Raw genomic sequence first — 17,775 nt, 5'->3', positions numbered from 1 at the left:
GGATTTCCTTCCCATAAACTTCAGTGGGAACTGGATTAGACCCTACCTTTGGTTGCACTTACGGTGACGGGGAAATAGTCCCTCATGTATCTCCAGATGACGCTGTTCCTGACGCAGTGAATTCGTCGCCCACCTTTGCTTGGCGTGTCCCAGTCCAGAATCCACCATGTTGCATAGAGGACGCTGACCAGCCACAAATGAGTGAAGAAGAGGCCGATGAAGAGAGCTATGCAGCACTGTGCTGAGATAAAAACAGGGCAGTCAATGGGCAACGCAGGCTTGGCTGGGGTCAAGAGGTGAAAGAACTTACTCAGAAATATCTTGGCTTCCAAGGCAGTTGCACCTCTGACCGCCATTGTTGCCTTCTTGAGGGCACCTCAGTCAGATCTCAGGCCTCTACCCATCACGTTTTGCAGGGCAGAGTTCTGGGATTCCTTCCCTGTAGACTAGGGATTTAGCTGCTATCCACTGTGATCCCATTAGAAGGCCTGACTTTGTGGCAGCACCTGCAATTCTGGTAGGGCCAAAGACAGAGTTCTGACAGTGACTTGCCAGCATTTGTAAAGCAAGGTACTACTTATTCAGAACAAAAGCATTACAGAAAGAACATACCTTAAAACAATAAACCGCTTGTCTGCATGCTCACTAGACAATACCCATTTGCCACATGGAGACCCTGGTAGGTTTCAATGTCCTCGCTTCTCAGGTCGTTGCTTGCTAGGCTTCGCCAACCAGGTCAAACCAATCTATGCAATTTCCCCCAAGCAGGGAGGGTTCTCCAGCCGGGTTTCTAGACTAAGGATTTATATTAATTTCTCTGCCCCCCAAGTGACTTTTAGTTCATGCAGGAATCTCTTACAACTCCCCCATGGAGCTATAATACAACCCCTACCCCACAGAGATACGTACATTTATGAAGTTGATATAATAGCCTTTGAATAGTCCATGTGTCCCTAACAGCTGCCACTCCCCTACAGTCTGTCTGCATGTGGAAGGGGACTGCCCTTAATAAAGCTGACTGCCACCTCCCTCATGACACTGAACTTGAAGCCAGGCCCACAGGCCACATGGCTGCCAACCATCGGGGGGTGGGCGGGACACAAGGACTGTGAGGACCAGGGGAGATGCTCTGAAAGGTGCATAGGGAGAGTGAGGGGGATCAGGAGGCAGATTTAAGGGGCGCAGGGGCATACTGGGGGCAGGAGGGAGGGGAGTGGAAGGGGGGTTGCAGAGGACTGGGAGGGAGGGGCGGCAAGGGGAGTGGAAGGGGGAGTTTGAGAGGAGGCGGAGGGAGGGGAGTGGAAGTGGTGATGGTGAGAGGACTGGGAAGGGAGGGTTGGAGAGGAGGGAGAGGGAGGGTGGTGAGGGGAGTGGGAGGGGGGGTTAGAGAGGAGGGAGAGGGAGGGAGGTGAGGGGAGTGGGAAGGGGGGTTAGAGGGGAGGGAGAGGGAGGGTGGGGAGGGGAGTGGGAAGGGGGGGTTAGAGGGGAGGGAGAGGGAGGGTGGGGAGGGGAGTGGGAAGGGGGGTTGGAGAGGAGGGAGAGGGAGGGTGGTGAGGGGAGTGGGAGGGGGGGGTTAGAGAGGAGGGAGAGGGAGGGTGGTGAGGGGAGTGGGAAGGGGGGTTAGAGAGGAGGGAGAGGGTGGGGAGGGGAGTGGGAAGGGGGGGATAGAGAGGAGGGAGAGGGAGGGTGGTGAGGGGAGTGGGAAGGGGGGTTAGAGACGAGGGAGAGGGAGGGTGGTGAGGGGAGTGGGAAGGGGGGTTGGAGAGGAGGGAGAAGGAGGGTGGTGAGGGGAGTGGGAAGGGGGGTTGGAGAGGAGGGAGAAGGAGGGTGGTGAGGGGAGTGGGAAGGAGGGTTAGAGAGGAGGGAGAGGGAGGGAGGTGAGGGGCGTGGGAAGGGGGGTTGGAGAGGAGGGAGAGGGAGGATGGTGAGGGGAGTGGGAGGGGGGTTTGAGAGGAGTGGGAAGGGGAGTGCAAGGCTGAGCTCCAAAGGAGGGGGAGGGAGGTGTGGGGAGTGGAAGGGGGGCTCAGAGGAGGAGTGGCAAGGGAAGCGGATGGGGGGTTTGAGAGGAGGGAGAGGGAGGGGTGGGGAGGGGAGTGGGAAGGGGGTTAGAGAGGAGGGAGGGTGGGGAGGGGAGTGGGAAGGGGGTTAGAGAGGAGGGAGAGGGAGGGTGGTGAGGGGAGTGGGAAGGGGGGGTTGGAGAGGAGGGAGAGGGAGGGTGGTGAGGGGCGTGGGAAGGGGGGTTAGAGAGGAGGGAGGGTGGGGAGGGGAGTGGGATGGGGGGTTAGAGGGGAGGGAGAGGGAGGGTGGTGAGGGGAATGGGAAGGGGGGTTAGAGGGGAGGGAGCGGGAGGGTGGGGAGGGGAGTGGGAAGGGGGGTTAGAGAGGAGGGAGGGTGGGGAGGGGAGTGGGAAGGGGGGTTGGAGAGGAGGGAGAGGGAGGGTGGTGAGGGGAATGGGAAGGGGGGTTGGAGAGGAGGGAGAGGGAGGGTGGTGAGGGGAATGGGAAGGGGGGTTAGAGGGGAGGGAGAGGGAGGATGGGGAGGGGAGTGGGAAGGGGGGTTAGAGAGGAGGGAGGGTGGGGAGGGGAGTGGGAAGGGGGGTTAGAGAGGAGGGAGAGGGAGGGTGGGGAGGGGAGTGGGAAGGGGGGTTGGAGGGGAGGGAGAGGGAGGGTGGGGAGGGGAGTGGGAAGGGGGTTAGAGGGGAGGGAGAGGGAGGGTGGTGAGGGGCGTGGGAAGGGGGGATAGAGAGGAGGGAGAGGGAGGGTGGTGAGGGGAGTGGGAAGGGGGGATAGAGAGGAGGGAGAGGGAGGGTGGTGAGGGGAGTGGGATGGGGGGTTGGAGAGGAGGGAGAGGGAGGGTGGGGAGGGGAGTGGGAAGGGGGGGTTAGAGAGGAGGGAGAGGGAGGGTGGTGAGGGGAGTGGGAAGGGGGTTGGAGAGGAGGGAGAGGGAGGGTGGTGAGAGGAGTGGGATGGGGGGTTGGAGAGGAGGGAGAGGGAGGGTGGTGAGGGGAGTGGGAAGGGGGGTTAGAGAGGAGGGAGAGGGAGGGTGGGGAGGGGAGTGGAAGGGGGGTTGGAGAGGAGGGAGAGGGAGGGTGGTGAGGGGAATGGGAAGGGGGGTAGAGGGGAGGGAGAGGGAGGGTGGGGAGGGGAGTGGGAAGGGGGTTAGAAAGGAGGGAGAGGGAGGGTGGTGAGGGGAGTGGGAGGGGGGGTTAGAGAGGAGGGAGAGGGAGGGTGGGGAGGGGAGTGGGAAGGGGGGTTAGAGGGGAGGGAGAGGGAGGGTGGTGAGGGGAGTGGAAAGAGGGGGTTAGAGGGGAGGGAGAGGGAGGGTGGGGAGGGGAGTGGGAAGGGGGTTAGAGAGGAGGGAGAGGGAGGGTGGTGAGGGGCGTGGGAAGGGGGGTTAGAGGGGAGGGAGAGGGAGGGTGGGGAGGGGAGTGGGAAGGGGCGTTAGAGAGGAGGGAGAGTGAGGGTGGTGAGGGGAGTGGGAAGGGGGGTTGGAGAGGAGGGAGAGGGAGGGTGGGGAGGGGAGTGGGAAGGGGGTTAGAGAGGAGGGAGAGGGAGGTGTGGTGAGGGGAGTGGGAAGGGGGGTTAGAGGGGGAGGGAGAGGGAGGGTGGGGAGGGGAGTGGGAAGGGGCGTTAGAGAGGAGGGAGAGGGAGGGTGGGGAGGGGAGTGGGAAGGGGGTTAGAGAGGAGGGAGAGGGAGGGTGGTGAGGGGCGTGGGAAGGGGGGTTGGAGAGGAGGGAGAGGGAGGGTGGGGAGGGGAGTGGGAAGGGGGGTTAGAGAGGAGGGAGGGTGGGGAGGGGAGTGGGATGGGGGGTTAGAGGGGAGGGAGAGGGAGGGTGGTGAGGGGAATGGGAAGGGGGGTTAGAGGGGAGGGAGAGGGAGGGTGGGGAGGGGAGTGGGAAGGGGGGTTAGAGAGGAGGGAGGGTGGGGAGGGGAGTGGGAAGGGGGGTTGGAGAGGAGGGAGAGGGAGGGTGGTGAGGGGAATGGGAAGGGGGGTTGGAGAGGAGGGAGAGGGAGGGTGGTGAGGGGAATGGGAAGGGGGGTTAGAGGGGAGGGAGGGTGGGGAGGGGAGTGGGAAGGGGGGTTAGAGAGGAGGGAGAGGGAGGGTGGGGAGGGGAGTGGGAAGGGGGGTTGGAGGGGAGGGAGAGGGAGGGTGGGGAGGGGAGTGGGAAGGGGGTTAGAGGGGAGGGAGAGGGAGGGTGGTGAGGGGCGTGGGAAGGGGGGGATAGAGAGGAGGAGAGGGGAGGGTGGTGAGGGGAGTGGGAAGGGGGGATAGAGAGGAGGGAGAGGGAGGGTGGTGAGGGGAGTGGGATGGGGGGTTGGAGAGGAGGGAGAGGGAGGGTGGGGAGGGGAGTGGGAAGGGGGGTTGGAGAGGAGGGAGAGGGAGGGTGGTGAGGGGAGTGGGAAGGGGGGGTTAGAGAGGAGGGAGAGGGAGGGTGGTGAGGGGAGTGGGAAGGGGGTTGGAGAGGAGGGAGAGGGAGGGTGGTGAGAGGAGTGGGATGGGGGGTTGGAGAGGAGGGAGAGGGAGGGTGGTGAGGGGAGTGGGAAGGGGGGTTAGAGAGGAGGGAGAGGGAGGGTGGGGAGGGGAGTGGGAAGGGGGGTTGGAGAGGAGGGAGAGGGAGGGTGGGGAGGGGAGTGGGAAGGGGGGTTGGAGAGGAGGGAGAGGGAGGGTGGTGAGGGGAATGGGAAGGGGGGGTTAGAGGGGAGGGAGAGGGAGGGTGGGGAGGGGGAGTGGGAAGGGGGTTAGAGAGGAGGGAGAGGGAGGGTGGTGAGGGGAGTGGGAGGGGGGGTTAGAGAGGAGGGAGAGGGAGGGTGGGGAGGGGAGTGGGAAGGGGGGTTAGAGGGGAGGGAGAGGGAGGGTGGTGAGGGGAGTGGAAAGAGGGGGTTAGAGGGGAGGGAGAGGGAGGGTGGGGAGGGGAGTGGGAAGGGGGTTAGAGAGGAGGGAGAGGGAGGGTGGTGAGGGGCGTGGGAAGGGGGGTTAGAGGGGAGGGAGAGGGAGGGTGGGGAGGGGAGTGGGAAGGGGCGTTAGAGAGGAGGGAGAGGGAGGGTGGGGAGGGGAGTGGGAAGGGGGGTTGGAGAGGAGGGAGAGGGAGGGTGGGGAGGGGAGTGGGAAGGGGGTTAGAGAGGAGGGAGAGGGAGGGTGGTGAGGGGAGTGGGAAGGGGGGTTAGAGGGGAGGGAGAGGGAGGGTGGGGAGGGGAGTGGGAAGGGGCATTAGAGAGGAGGGAGAGGGAGGGTGGGGAGGGGAGTGGGAAGGGGGTTAGAGAGGAGGGAGAGGGAGGGTGGTGAGGGGCGTGGGAAGGGGGGTTGGAGAGGAGGGAGAGGGAGGGTGGGGAGGGGAGTGGGAAGGGGGGTTAGAGGGGAGGGAGAGGGAGGGTGGGGGAGGGGAGTGGGAAGGGGGGTTAGAGGGGAGGGAGAGGGAGGGTGGGGAGGGGAGTGGGAAGGGGGTTAGAGGGGAGGGAGAGGGAGGGTGGGGAGGGGAGTGGGAAGGGGGGTTGGAGAGGAGGGAGAGGGAGGGTGGGGAGGGGAGTGGGAAGGGGGGTTGGAGAGGAGGGAGAGGGAGGGTGGGGAGGGGAGTGGGAAGGGGGGTTAGAGGGGAGGGAGAGGGAGGGTGGGGAGGGGAGTGGGAAGGGGGGTTAGAGGGGAGGGAGAGGGAGGGTGGGGAGGGGAGTGGGAAGGGGGGTTGGAGAGGAGGGAGAGGGAGGGTGGGGAGGGGAGTGGGAAGGGGGGTTGGAGAGGAGGGAGAGGGAGGGTGGTGAGGGGAGTGGGAAGGGGGGTTAGAGGGGAGGGAGAGGGAGGGTGGTGAGGGGAGTGGGAAGGGGGGTTGGAGAGGAGGGAGAGGGAGGGTGGGGAGGGGAGTGGGAAGGGGGGTTAGAGGGGAGGGAGAGGGAGGGTGGGGAGGGGAGTGGGAAGGGGGGTTAGAGAGGAGGGAGAGGGAGGGTGGGGAGGGGAGTGGGAAGGGGGGTTAGAGGGGAGGGAGAGGGAGGGTGGGGAGGGGAGTGGGAAGGGGGGGTTAGAGGGGAGGGAGAGGGAGGGTGGTGAGGAGAGTGGGAAGGGGGGTTAGAGAGGAGGGAGAGGGAGGGTGGGGAGGGGAGTGGGAAGGGGGGTTAGAGGGGAGGGAGAGGGAGGGTGGTGAGGGGAATGGGAAGGGGGGTTAGAGGGGAGGGAGAGGGAGGGTGGTGAGGGGAATGGGAAGGGGGGTTAGAGGGGAGGGAGAGGGAGGGTGGGGAGGGGAGTGGGAGGGGGGGTTAGAGAGGAGGGAGAGGGAGGGTGGTGAGGGGAGTGGGAAGGGGGGATAGAGAGGAGGGAGAGGGAGGGTGGTGAGGGGAGTGGGAAGGGGGGGGTTAGAGAGGAGGGAGAGGGAGGGTGGTGAGGGGCGTGGGAAGGGGGGTTGGAGAGGAGGGAGAGGGAGGGTGGGGAGGGGAGTGGGAAGGGGGGTTAGAGAGGAGGGAGAGGGAGGGTGGTGAGGGGAGTGGGAAGGGGGGTTAGAGGGGAGGGAGAGGGAGGGTGGTGAGGGGAATGGGAAGGGGGGTTAGAGGGGAGGGAGAGGGAGGGTGGGGAGGGGAGTGGGAGGGGGGGTTAGAGAGGAGGGAGAGGGAGGGTGGTGAGGGGAGTGGGAAGGGGGGATAGAGAGGAGGGAGAGGGAGGGTGGTGAGGGGAGTGGGAAGGGGGGGTTAGAGAGGAGGGAGAGGGAGGGTGGTGAGGGGAGTGGGAAGGGGGGTTGGAGAGGAGGAAGAGGGAGGGTGGTGAGGGGAGTGGGAAGGGGGTTGGAGAGGAGGGAGAGGGAGGGTGGTGAGGGGAGTGGGAGGGGGGGTTAGAGAGGAGGGAGAGGGAGGGTGGTGAGGAGAGTGGGAAGGGGGGTTAGAGAGGAGGGAGAGGGAGGGTGGGGAGGGGAGTGGGAAGGGGGGTTAGAGGGGAGGGAGAGGGAGGGTGGTGAGAGGAGTGGGATGGGGGGTTGGAGAGGAGGGAGGGTGGTGAGGGGAGTGGGATGGGGGGTTGGAGAGGAGGGAGAGGGAGGGTGGTGAGAGGAGTGGGATGGGGGGTTGGAGAGGAGTGAGAGGGAGGGTGGGGAGGGGAGTGGGAAGGGGGGTTAGAGAGGAGGGAGAGGGAGGGTGGGGAGGGGAGTGGGAAGGGGGGTTAGAGGGGAGGGAGAGGGAGGGTGGTGAGGGGAGTGGGAAGGGGGGTTAGAGGGGAGGGAGAGGGAGGGTGGGGAGGGGAGTGGGAAGGGGGGTTAGAGGGGAGGGAGAGGGAGGGTGGTGAGGGGAGTGTGAAGGGGGGTTAGAGGGGAGGGAGAGGGAGGGTGGTGAGGGGAATGGGAAGGGGGGTTAGAGGGGAGGGAGAGGGAGGGTGGGGAGGGGAATGGGAAGGGGGGTTAGAGGGGAGGGAGAGGGAGGGTGGTGAGGGGAGTGGGAAGGGGGGTTAGAGGGGAGGGAGAGGGAGGGTGGGGAGGGGAGTGGGAAGGGGGGTTGGAGAGGAGGGAGAGGGAGGGTGGTGAGGGGAATGGGAAGGGGGTTAGAGGGGAGGGAGAGGGAGGGTGGTGAGGGGAGTGGGAAGGGGGGTTAGAGGGGAGGGAGAGGGAGGGTGGGGAGGGGAGTGGGAAGGGGGTTAGAGAGGAGGGAGAGGGAGGGTGGGGAGGGGAGTGGGAAGGGGGTTAGAGAGGAGGGAGAGGGAGGGTGGGGAGGGGAGTGGGAAGGGGGGGTTAGAGGGGAGGGAGAGGGAGGGTGGGGAGGGGAGTGGGAAGGGGGTTAGAGAGGAGGGAGAGGGAGGGTGGGGAGGGGAGTGGGAAGGGGGGTTAGAGGGGAGGGAGAGGGAGGGTGGGGAGGGGAGTGGGAAGGGGGGTTAGAGAGGAGGGAGGGTGGGGAGGGGAGTGGGAAGGGGGGTGGAGAGGAGGGAGAGGGAGGGTGGTGAGGGGAGTGGGAAGGGGGGTTGGAGAGGAGGGAGAGGGAGGGTGGTGAGGGGAATGGGAAGGGGGGTTAGAGAGGAGGGAGAGGGAGGGTGGTGAGGGGCGTGGGAAGGGGGGTTAGAGGGGAGGGAGAGGGAGGGTGGGGAGGGGAGTGGGAAGGGGGTTAGAGGGGAGGGAGAGGGAGGGAGGTGAGGGGAGTGGGAAGGGGGTTAGAGGGGAGGGAGAGGGAGGGTGGGGAGGGGAGTGGGAAGGGGGGTTAGAGGGGAGGGAGAGGGAGGGAGGTGAGGGGAGTGGGAAGGGGGGTTAGAGAGGAGGGAGAGGGAGGGTGGTGAGGAGAGTGGGAAGGGGGGTTAGAGAGGAGGGAGAGGGAGGGTGGTGAGGGGCGTGGGAAGGGGGGTTAGAGAGGAGGGAGGGTGGGGAGGGGAGTGGGAAGGGGGGTTAGAGAGGAGGGAGAGGGAGGGTGGTGAGGGCGTGGGAAGGGGGGTTAGAGGGGAGGGAGAGGGAGGGTGGGGAGGGGAGTGGGAAGGGGGGTTAGAGAGGAGGGAGAGGGAGGGTGGTGAGGGGCGTGGGAAGGGGGGTTAGAGGGGAGGGAGAAGGAGCGTGGTGAGGGGAGTGGGAAGGGGGGTTAGAGGGGAGGGAGAGGGAGGGTGGTGAGGGGAGTGGGAAGGGGGGTTAGAGAGGAGGGAGAGGGAGGGAGGTGAGGGGAGTGGGAAGGGGGGTTAGAGAGGAGGGAGAGGGAGGGTGGTGAGGGGCGTGGGAAGGGGGGTTGGAGAGGAGGGAGAGGGAGGGTGGGGAGGGGAGTGGGAAGGGGGGTTAGAGAGGAGGGAGAGGGAGGGTGGTGAGGGCGTGGGAAGGGGGGTTAGAGGGGAGGGAGAGGGAGGGTGGGGAGGGGAGTGGGAAGGGGGGTTAGAGAGGAGGGAGAGGGAGGGTGGTGAGGGGCGTGGGAAGGGGGGTTAGAGGGGAGGGAGAAGGAGCGTGGTGAGGGGAGTGGGAAGGGGGGTTAGAGGGGAGGGAGAGGGAGGGTGGTGAGGGGAGTGGGAAGGGGGGTTAGAGAGGAGGGAGAGGGAGGGAGGTGAGGGGAGTGGGAAGGGGGGTTAGAGAGGAGGGAGAGGGAGGGAGGTGAGGGGAGTGGGAAGGGGGGTTAGAGGGGAGGGAGAAGGAGCGTGGTGAGGGGAGTGGGAAGGGGGGTTAGAGGGGAGGGAGAGGGAGGGTGGTGAGGGGAGTGGGAAGGGGGGTTGGAGAGGAGGGAGAGGGAGGGTGGTGAGGGGAGTGGGAAGGGCGGTTGGAGAGGAGGGAGAGGGAGGGAGGTGAGGGGAGTGGGAGGGGGGTTTGAGAGGAGTGGGAAGGGGAGTGGAAGGGTGAGCTCCAAAGGAGGGGGCAGGAGGTGTGGGGAGTGAAGGCGGGCTCAGAGGAGGAGTGGCAAGGGGAGCGGATGGGGGGTTGAGGAGGGAGAGGGAGGGGTTGGGAGGGGAGTGGAAGGGGGGTTCGAGAGGAGGGGGAGACAGGAGTGGGTGAGGGGAGTGGAAGGGGGTTCGAGAGGAGGGGGAGGGAGGGGTGGGGAGGGGAGTGGATGGAGGGGTTGAAGAGGAGGGGGAGACAGGAGTGGGTGAGGGGACTGGAAGGGGGGTGCGAGAGGAGGGGGAGTGAGGAGAGGGTGAGGGCAGTGGAAGGGGGGGTTCCAGAGGACAAGAAGGGAGGACAGTTGTAATGAAATGCTAAAGTGTGTTATACTTTTCACCCACTAGGTGGTGCTGAGTGTAAAATACCTTATTTAAGCTCATCTCAGCCAACAGCCACACCTGGCTGCGCATTATGGGATCTTATGAGGAACGCTTCTGGTGCGCATGAGCAAGCTCTGTAGCTAGTCTGTATCTGGTACAGCATATGTGACAGCATACCGGGGGAGGGAGCGGGGAGGGAGCAGGGGGGAGGCAGGCTGGGAGGGGGTGTTCAGGGGAAGTCAGGGAGGGGGGTTCTGGACTGCGGGAGACAGGGTTAAGGCTGGGGTGGGGGGGAGGGTCTTAGGCAAAAAAGTGGGGGGATGGGGTGGGGCAGCCTGGGAAGTGTAAAAGGCTAAGCCAATCCCATATTGTCTTTGCTGTGATACTCCATGAATGATACTCATATTAAAAGAAACTTTAAATTAATGTCTAACTCATCAGCCCTAAAAAGTAACACATTTATCTGTGAATAATGATGCATTAATTTAGGTCAGTGGTTCTAAACCGATTGACCATCCAGCCCTTCTCTGACCAAAGGAAATACACCAGGAGGGGGCAAGTCAGACAGTAAGACGAAAGGGATTTTAGGGGTGAGACAAGACTAAGCAGAATCTCCATCCAAGCAGCCAGGGAGAGGCAGCACTTTTATGTGCATTAAAGGTTGATTTTTTTTTTCAACCTGCAATTATCACGCATGCACCGGCAGAGGAGTACAGGGGAGTTAAAAAGTCAAAAGACATACATACAAACCCCACAATTTGATGCCAGTCTCATGTCTTTTGATCTCTTGAGGTTGGCAATGCAGTGTCTGTCACAAGGAATGCTCTGTAGCTATTGGACGCTGACCCTAAGTAATCTACCACCATTATCAGATGGGCTAGGCCCAAAGTTTAGTCTTTATTTTGCTTCCGCAAAACTTGATTGGCCCAAGACCTTCTGCACCACTTAATCCCCTGCATTGCCCTCCCAGAAGTGGGCAGGTGCCAATGGCCCTATTGCATGGGCTCTCACCCCTTATGCTGGTTTCCACTGTGCCAGCATGGAGGGAGCTGTTGGGTGGGGAGGGCCTCTGAATCCACATGTGCTGATCAAGTGGCCTTACCCCGCCCACAGCTGGAACAGAGAGTACAGTGGCTATTCTGGGTCATAGGCTGGAGTACCGGTTGTAGCCCACAGGTTGCTTGCTACCTTCAGTCCCCTACATGACTGTATCTGGGGCAGGGGTGGGGAAGGAGGGTTGTATGAAAATGGAATTTGGGTGTGATTGGGAGGGGGAGTCAATGTGTAAAACCTTTCTAGGATTTTTTTTTAAATCTGAAAACACTTTTAAAAAAAAAACAAAAAAAAAACCAACCAATCCCAACCATTGTTCTACACTGTGCAGCCCAAACACAACACTTGCTTTTCCTGCTTTTCCTGCTCTCCTGCAGGAGGACAAACTACCGAGCTGTCGAGCTTCGGAGCAAAGCTCAAGAAGTCAACAGACAATAAAAATAACGTGCTATCATCAGTATATATATAAAGTTCTATCAGAAAATCCAAATTATGGTCCTGTGCATATCTAGTCATGCGGCCAGTCACTGGGCCCAGGCACATAGGTAAGGACCCAGTAAGGGTGTGATTGATAACATAAGAACTTCTTCAAAGTTTATGCTGCTGCAGTCTCCTGTGTACTGTGTAACAGGCTTCTACTGAAATTGTGGTGTATGTGGATGGATCTTATGCCCTGTATACTAGATCTTCACCCTTATAGCAGTCAGCTGGCAGTAATTGCCATCTTGAGTTCCTTTCAGATGCATCTTGCTAGAGGAGACGCACACAGTGCTCTCTTGACATCACTGTAGCTCGTTCTTGTTTGGTTTTTCTTAACCAGGAGACGTCTGCACTGCTCTGCGGTTCTCTTTTTGTGTGTGCACAAAGTGCAGTCGTATCTTCAGGCAAAATGACTGCAAAGCCATGTAGACACTGACAAACAGCTCTGCAGTTGTAAGCACAGGTGCTACCAATTAAATAAGCTCTAATGTAGACCTAGCATAAGCATTTTAGCAGCCCCATGTTATCTAACTCTGCATAGAGCTGAAATAGGACTATGAAATTTCCTAGAGCAGATGCTGCAGGCTGGAGTGTGTCCATCTAAACTGAATACAATGGCCTCCAGCAGACAAGATGCCTAGGCACACAGAAATGCAGTGCACAAAAAAATAAATAGACCAGACCATTGCAGAGCTACAGATGCTCCACAGAATTCAATGGGAATCTCATGTAATAATCCAGGGTAGAATGAGCCAGGACCTTTCAACCTGACAATCACGTTGAAATTAAATATTACAAATGACCTTTCACAACTCAAGTGCATGCACTGCTTATAACACGTTGTGAAAACAGCACCCAAAGCTAAATTAGGCGCTGGGGACAAGATGTTGTACAAAAGCCCAATATCGACATTAAATTGGCCATGCTCTTAATACACCTCTGAGCCATGCAAACAAGCCTGCTGCAAAATTGCATAATATCTAATTACCTTTTTATTTTACTGCACACAGCCCAAAGTACGTATTACAAGGAGGCAGTATTCTTCTTGGCCAGAAGCAGTTGCTGATCAGTAAAGTTAGATTTATTCTTGCAGTTATGTCTCATGATGATTAATGCCTGTTATTTAGGCTCAGGAGGGTTTTTTTTTTTTTTTGTTAATAGATTATTTGTGCAGAATAGGTGCTGTACCCTACCGGACTCTACCTTAGCTTACTATTGCATGTGCTTGTAAAACATTCTGCACTGAACTCCAGTTTCCCATACAGCAGTTCTGTCCGAGTCTAGAGCCTAGCCCTTAAAGGTGCCCAGGCTGTAGTGCCTGTAATGCCTTAGGGTTAGAGCATGCTGCCCATAATAGGGCACTGCCCCAGATGGAGAAGTGGGAAGCACAGAGGCATAATTCCTCCTGGAGCTCTATTTGTTGCATGTGTGTGTACACATCATGGAACCATGACTCTGTCCACTCTGCCCCCCTGAGCATTTAGGTGACCACGCAAAAGGGATCCATATTCTCCCCTTGCCTGTGGGACCAGGTTATTATAAGGTGCCAGATTGAAAAGCCCATTATGAAATATTGGTAACCTCCTCCTCAAGTAACCTCCTAACCTTCTCTTTGTTAAGCAAAATAGATAGGCTCAAGGAGATCCATCACTATAAGGCACATTTTCTAAGTCTTTAAGCATCTCAAAAAGAAAAGGAAGACTTGTGGCACCTTAGTGACTAACAAATTTATTTGAGCATAAGCTTTCGTGAGCTACAGCTCACTTCATCGGATGCATTCCGATGAAGTGAGCTGTAGCTCACGAAAGCTTATGCTCAAATAAATTTGTTAGTCTCTAAGGTGCCACGAGTACTCCTTTTCTTTTTGCGAATACAGACTAACACGGCTGCTACTCTGAAACCTTTAAGCATCTCGTGATTCTTCTCTACACCCTTTCCAATTTGTCAACATCCTTCTTGAATTGTGGGCACCAGAACTGACAGTGTTCCAGCAGCAGTCACACCAGTGCCAAATACAAATACAGTGCCTCTCTACACGTACTCAAGATTCCCCTGTTTCTGGATCCCAGGGTCGAATTAGCTCTTTTGGTTACAGCATCATGGGGGGCTCATGTTCAGCTAATTATCCACCAGGGCCCCCAAATCTTTTTCAGAGTCACTGCTTCCCGGATAGAGTCCCCTATTGTGTAAGTGTGGCCTACAGTCTTTGTATCCACTCACATTTAGCTGTATTAAAATGAATGTCATTGGCTTGTGGCAGTTTACCACTCTGCATCAGTGCCCTGTCCTCTTCATCATTTACCACTTCCCCCAAGTTTTGCGTCACAGGGCAAGTGCCAGGATGCATTGGAGGGAGCCACATGATGCAGATGCCCCTGTGTCCAGGCGCAGAACCGCCACTGCCAAGGCGCTGGAGCAGAGACAGGCTGAAAGGGGCAGAGGGGTAAATGAGAATGGAGCTGGGTTCTGCTGACTCTGGAGCCCTGCAAAACTCCAGGCAGATGGGGCACATGCTAGGGCAGCCCTTGAGGCTGTAAGCGTCGGATGGGAGAGGTGCAAACTGTTATTCCACATGCTCCCCCAACAAGCTTTGTGCCTCCCAAGCTTTTTCTGCTTCTAAAGCAAGCAGGACCTCAATGTTCATCACACACACTCTCTCTCACGTGCCTCTCTTTCTCTTTTTCTTTCTCTCTCAGCCTCGTGGAGATGCAGATCATGTCTGCTTGTTGAAAAAGAAACTGCAGCAGACTCTACCCCCAGGGCTGACCCAGCCCCTGGGATCTGGCTGTGCCATTCATGAGCTGAGCTATCCAGCACCCCTCTTGAGAAAGAATGGTTCCTCTTACTTTCCAGCTGCCCCCTTCTCCTCTCATTGGTTCATTTGCATAACCATAGCAACAGCTACCAGAAGAGGTAAAGCTGAATGGCTGATTTCTGGCTCTCCAGCTAAAGGTCTGTGCAAATGCCTGGCACAGATTGACTGTACCTTGGAGAGTCCTTATCTCAGGGCCAAACCTTGAACCTTTCTAGGCCAGAGATTAGCAGCCAGGGACCAAACTCTGCTCATTTAGAGCCTGATCTTGTGAGTTTGGGTGGTACTAAGCCACCTTGGCTGGGAGCACACAGCACCTTACAGGGTAATGGCCTTGTATAGAACTCATTAAAAAATTTCTGGCTGAATATTTTTCCATCGGAAAATGCTGGCTTGTCAAAACTGATGTGTTCCCGCGGAAAGTTCTGATGTCAACAACGTTCTGTGTGGGGGGAATGGGAGGGTGTGAAACTGTCGGCATTTCAGCCATGTTGAAAGGTTCCCTTCTGACACTTTTTTTGGAACATCTTGTTTTTTTTATGGGGTGCTTGTGTGTGTGTATGTGCATGCATATTTATATATATAATATGAGCTATGAAGTGAAAATCTAAAGAAAACATTTTTGTTTGACCCCCAAACCAACTTTTTTTTCAACTATTTGATTCCCCACCCTCTTGCCCCCCGGAAATTTCAGTTTGGAACAATAACAAACTTCAGCATTTCTCTCAGAATTGAAACTCTGAGTTTTGACCAGCTCTATCCTTACAACCGTGTGATCCAGAAGTAACTCCTTGGAAGTCAAGGGAGCTCATTCTGTTCACTTGTCGGGTCTAAACCATCATAACTCTATTGATTTGAGCAGGTTCGCTCTTGATTTACACCAGCATGAAATAAGAGCAAAATTTGTTCCTGTCACTGATTAGAGAACTCCACTTGTACTTAAAGTGCAACTTGGTTACCAATGTATGGTTAAAACCCTCAAATATATCACCTCTTACAGGGGGAACTCCAAGTGCTTTACAATCATTGAGCTATTTAGCTCAGTTGGAGGAAGGTTGCCCATCATCTTACAAAAAAGAAAAGGAATACTTGTGGCACCTTAGCGACTAACAAATTTATTTGAGCATAAGCTTTCGTGAGCTACAGCTCACTTCATCGGATGCAATTGGTGGAATGCATCCGATGAAGTGAGCTGTAGCTCACGAAAGCTTATGCTCAAATAAATGTGTTAGTCTCTAAGGTGCCACAAGTACTCCTTTTCTTTTTGCGAATACAGACTAACATGGCTGCTACTCTGAAACCCACCATTTTACAAATGGGGGAGAGAAACTTCTCTGAACAGAACCTAGACACACTGGGTCCAGTGGAGCTGTATTTTGTGCAGAACCTGGAGGGGGAAAGGGAACTGTACACCACCCTTGTATTCCTGGGTTCCCCAGGATACAATAGACATTAAACCAGCACTTGGCAAATTAGAGCAGGCGCAAGGCAATAGAGCGATTGCCCAGCATTGCTCTGACATGCACTGAAACACCACACATGCTGGGATGGTGTAGGGCTGGCCATGTCAGCTCTGCACCACCTAAGCATTCTTCAGAGCTGTAGGGGAAAGGGGAAGGATTAATTGTCCAGTTAGGGTGGCTTTAGGGGCCGTTGGTGTGCCTGGTACAATATAAAGGGGCCGATGCTATGGATCACACAGCATTGAGTCCAAACATAGCCATGCCAGAGGGTTAACAACAAAATGAAACCTCAGCCTTTGCTTCCCTTGCAGGTCTGCATTCCCTGCAAGACCCCAGTTCTCTGCCCAAAGAACCTTTGCTGTGCCTCTTTGTATCCAGGGCACAGTCATATTGCATCTGCCACAATAAGTTAGCCACTTCCTATAGACACTGAGATACAGGAAGGTTAAATGGCTTGGCCAGTGGGACTGTGGTCCAGTTTATTCCTGATCTTGTGGCTGAACCTAGGGGCCAGATCTTGAACTGGTATAAAGCAGCAGAACTACCTTACACCAGCTGAGAATCTGGCCCCACATCTCCTGACTCCCACACCCATGTTCTGTCCATTGAACAATACTGCCTTAATAAAACGGCAAGTCTCTCCATCTCGTTTCCATTATTATTTAATTTAATCTGTTAGCTGCACGATAATAGGTTTTCTGAGCTTCAGAACTTTTGAATGAGTTCCTTGCCCAAGCTGGGTTTCCTCAGAAACTGCCTTTTTTTTTTTGTTTGTTTGTTTATCTAAACAAAGAACTCTGCTGCTCAGTGCAGGCAGACCAGCTTCTACATCCTTCGGCCATAATGCATTTTTGTAGACGCTCCTACGACTAACTCGAGTCCAGGCATTGTGGTCATCAGGGTTGCATTTTTATGAGTAGCACCGAGCATGTGTGTAATTAGACAAGCAAAAAGGCAAGCCTAAGGAGGTGAAAGGATAACTTAGAGGCCAGCTCTGAGTAAGAAGTGGGAGTGTGACTGAGAGTGGCTCGGAGATGCATACTACACCAAGTCTCTGTTCTTAGCTTGTAGGGATTTTTTTAAATAAATCCCTAAATAAGGCAAAGGCCCAGAAAGGGAGTGCTAAGTAAATCCGGGGACTGTGCTGTTTGGGTAGTGATAACAGAAACAAGGCAGAGTGCAGAGGCAAATGCAATTTACAGGCTGCAAGACAGACTCTTCCTAACACACCCGTGTCTGGGCACAGTATCCAAATTAAGAGCAGCGTCATTTGTGTCCAAAGAAAGGACTTAACTTTCCACTCCTCTTCGTTATTAGTAAACATATTCTGAGATATGCTATCCTGCCTTCCTAACCTACAGAATGTTTAGAGTCTGGTAAGGGATAGATGTGGGGGTGTCCGCAGCTTCTCTCTGCACACGTGTATTGCTGCTCGCACTGTAAGGAGGCAGCATTGTGCAGCGGCTAGCTGATAGGCATTGGTGGGCTTGGGTTCTGTTCCCAGCTCTGCCACTGTATTGGTGTGAGAGGTTAATTTCTGTGCCTCAGTTTCCCCATCTGTAATGTGGGTCACAGGCTCTTTCTTCCTCTGTAAGATGCTTGGATAGCACTTTTCTCTAGAGAGACATTAAAATAAATCTTACCTAGTCCCAGGAAACTGAAGACCCAGTGAACTACTGAAGCAGTCTGAAGCCTTCTCTTTAAAGGAATAGAGAGAGGAGCAAATTCAACCTTCATCTTGGACCAAGTGTGTGATTCAAAAGGCACAGGACTTTCTTCAAGTGGGAAAAGCAGAGAGCAAAGTCTTTTGCATGTATTTACACCGCCTTACAGTACAGCAAGTTGTGCAACATACAGTGAGTACAGAGGTTGGTAATCTTGTGATCAGCAAGCCCAGCCCATTTCAGGGAGCGTGAGTAGAAGAATGTTCTCTGGGAGTAGACAGGGACTCTAAATCAAAGCCCTCAACAAATAAACAAACAAAAACCAGCCAATCACCCAGGGTTTCACAATTTTACCTCCTACTCATCATCCTTGAAATAAGAAAAGGAGTACTTGTGGCACCTTAGAGACTAACAAATTTATTTGAGCATAAGCTTTCGTGAGCTGTAGCTCATGAAAGCTTATGCTCAAATACATTTGTTAATCTCTAAGGTGCCACAAGTACTCTTTTTTTTTTTTGCGAATACAGACTAACACGGCTGCTACTCTGAAACCTATCCTTGAAATAGGCTCTCTTTAGGACCCTGATCTGACCTTTAATTCATGTGTGTCCCTATTTACTGGGGGAGTTTCTTCCCTCCAGCTGCTTGAAGACTCAGCTGTGCATCTGCTTCTAGGAAGGGACTT

At 56.3% G+C, this 17,775-nt stretch overlaps 1 protein-coding gene across 1 annotated transcript in view; it reads right to left on the bottom strand.

The window, feature by feature from the left end:
• The window catches only part of MOGAT2 (monoacylglycerol O-acyltransferase 2), a 53,884-nt gene extending 36,445 nt beyond the window's left edge, over nucleotides 1-17,439 (bottom strand). The window contains exons 1-2 of the mRNA XM_038368357.2: nucleotides 17,070-17,439; nucleotides 63-241 (exon numbers count right to left, since the gene is read on the bottom strand). Coding sequence (XP_038224285.1) covers nucleotides 63-241; nucleotides 17,070-17,163 — 273 coding nt within the window. The 5' untranslated portion in view covers nucleotides 17,164-17,439. The remainder of the gene's footprint in view (nucleotides 1-62; nucleotides 242-17,069) is intronic.
• Nucleotides 17,440-17,775: the final 336 nt, after the last annotated feature.

Source organism: Dermochelys coriacea, chromosome 1 (genome assembly GCF_009764565.3).
Source record: "Dermochelys coriacea isolate rDerCor1 chromosome 1, rDerCor1.pri.v4, whole genome shotgun sequence".
NCBI lineage: Eukaryota > Metazoa > Chordata > Testudines > Dermochelyidae > Dermochelys > Dermochelys coriacea.
This window is presented reverse-complemented; position numbering and strand designations above follow the sequence as displayed.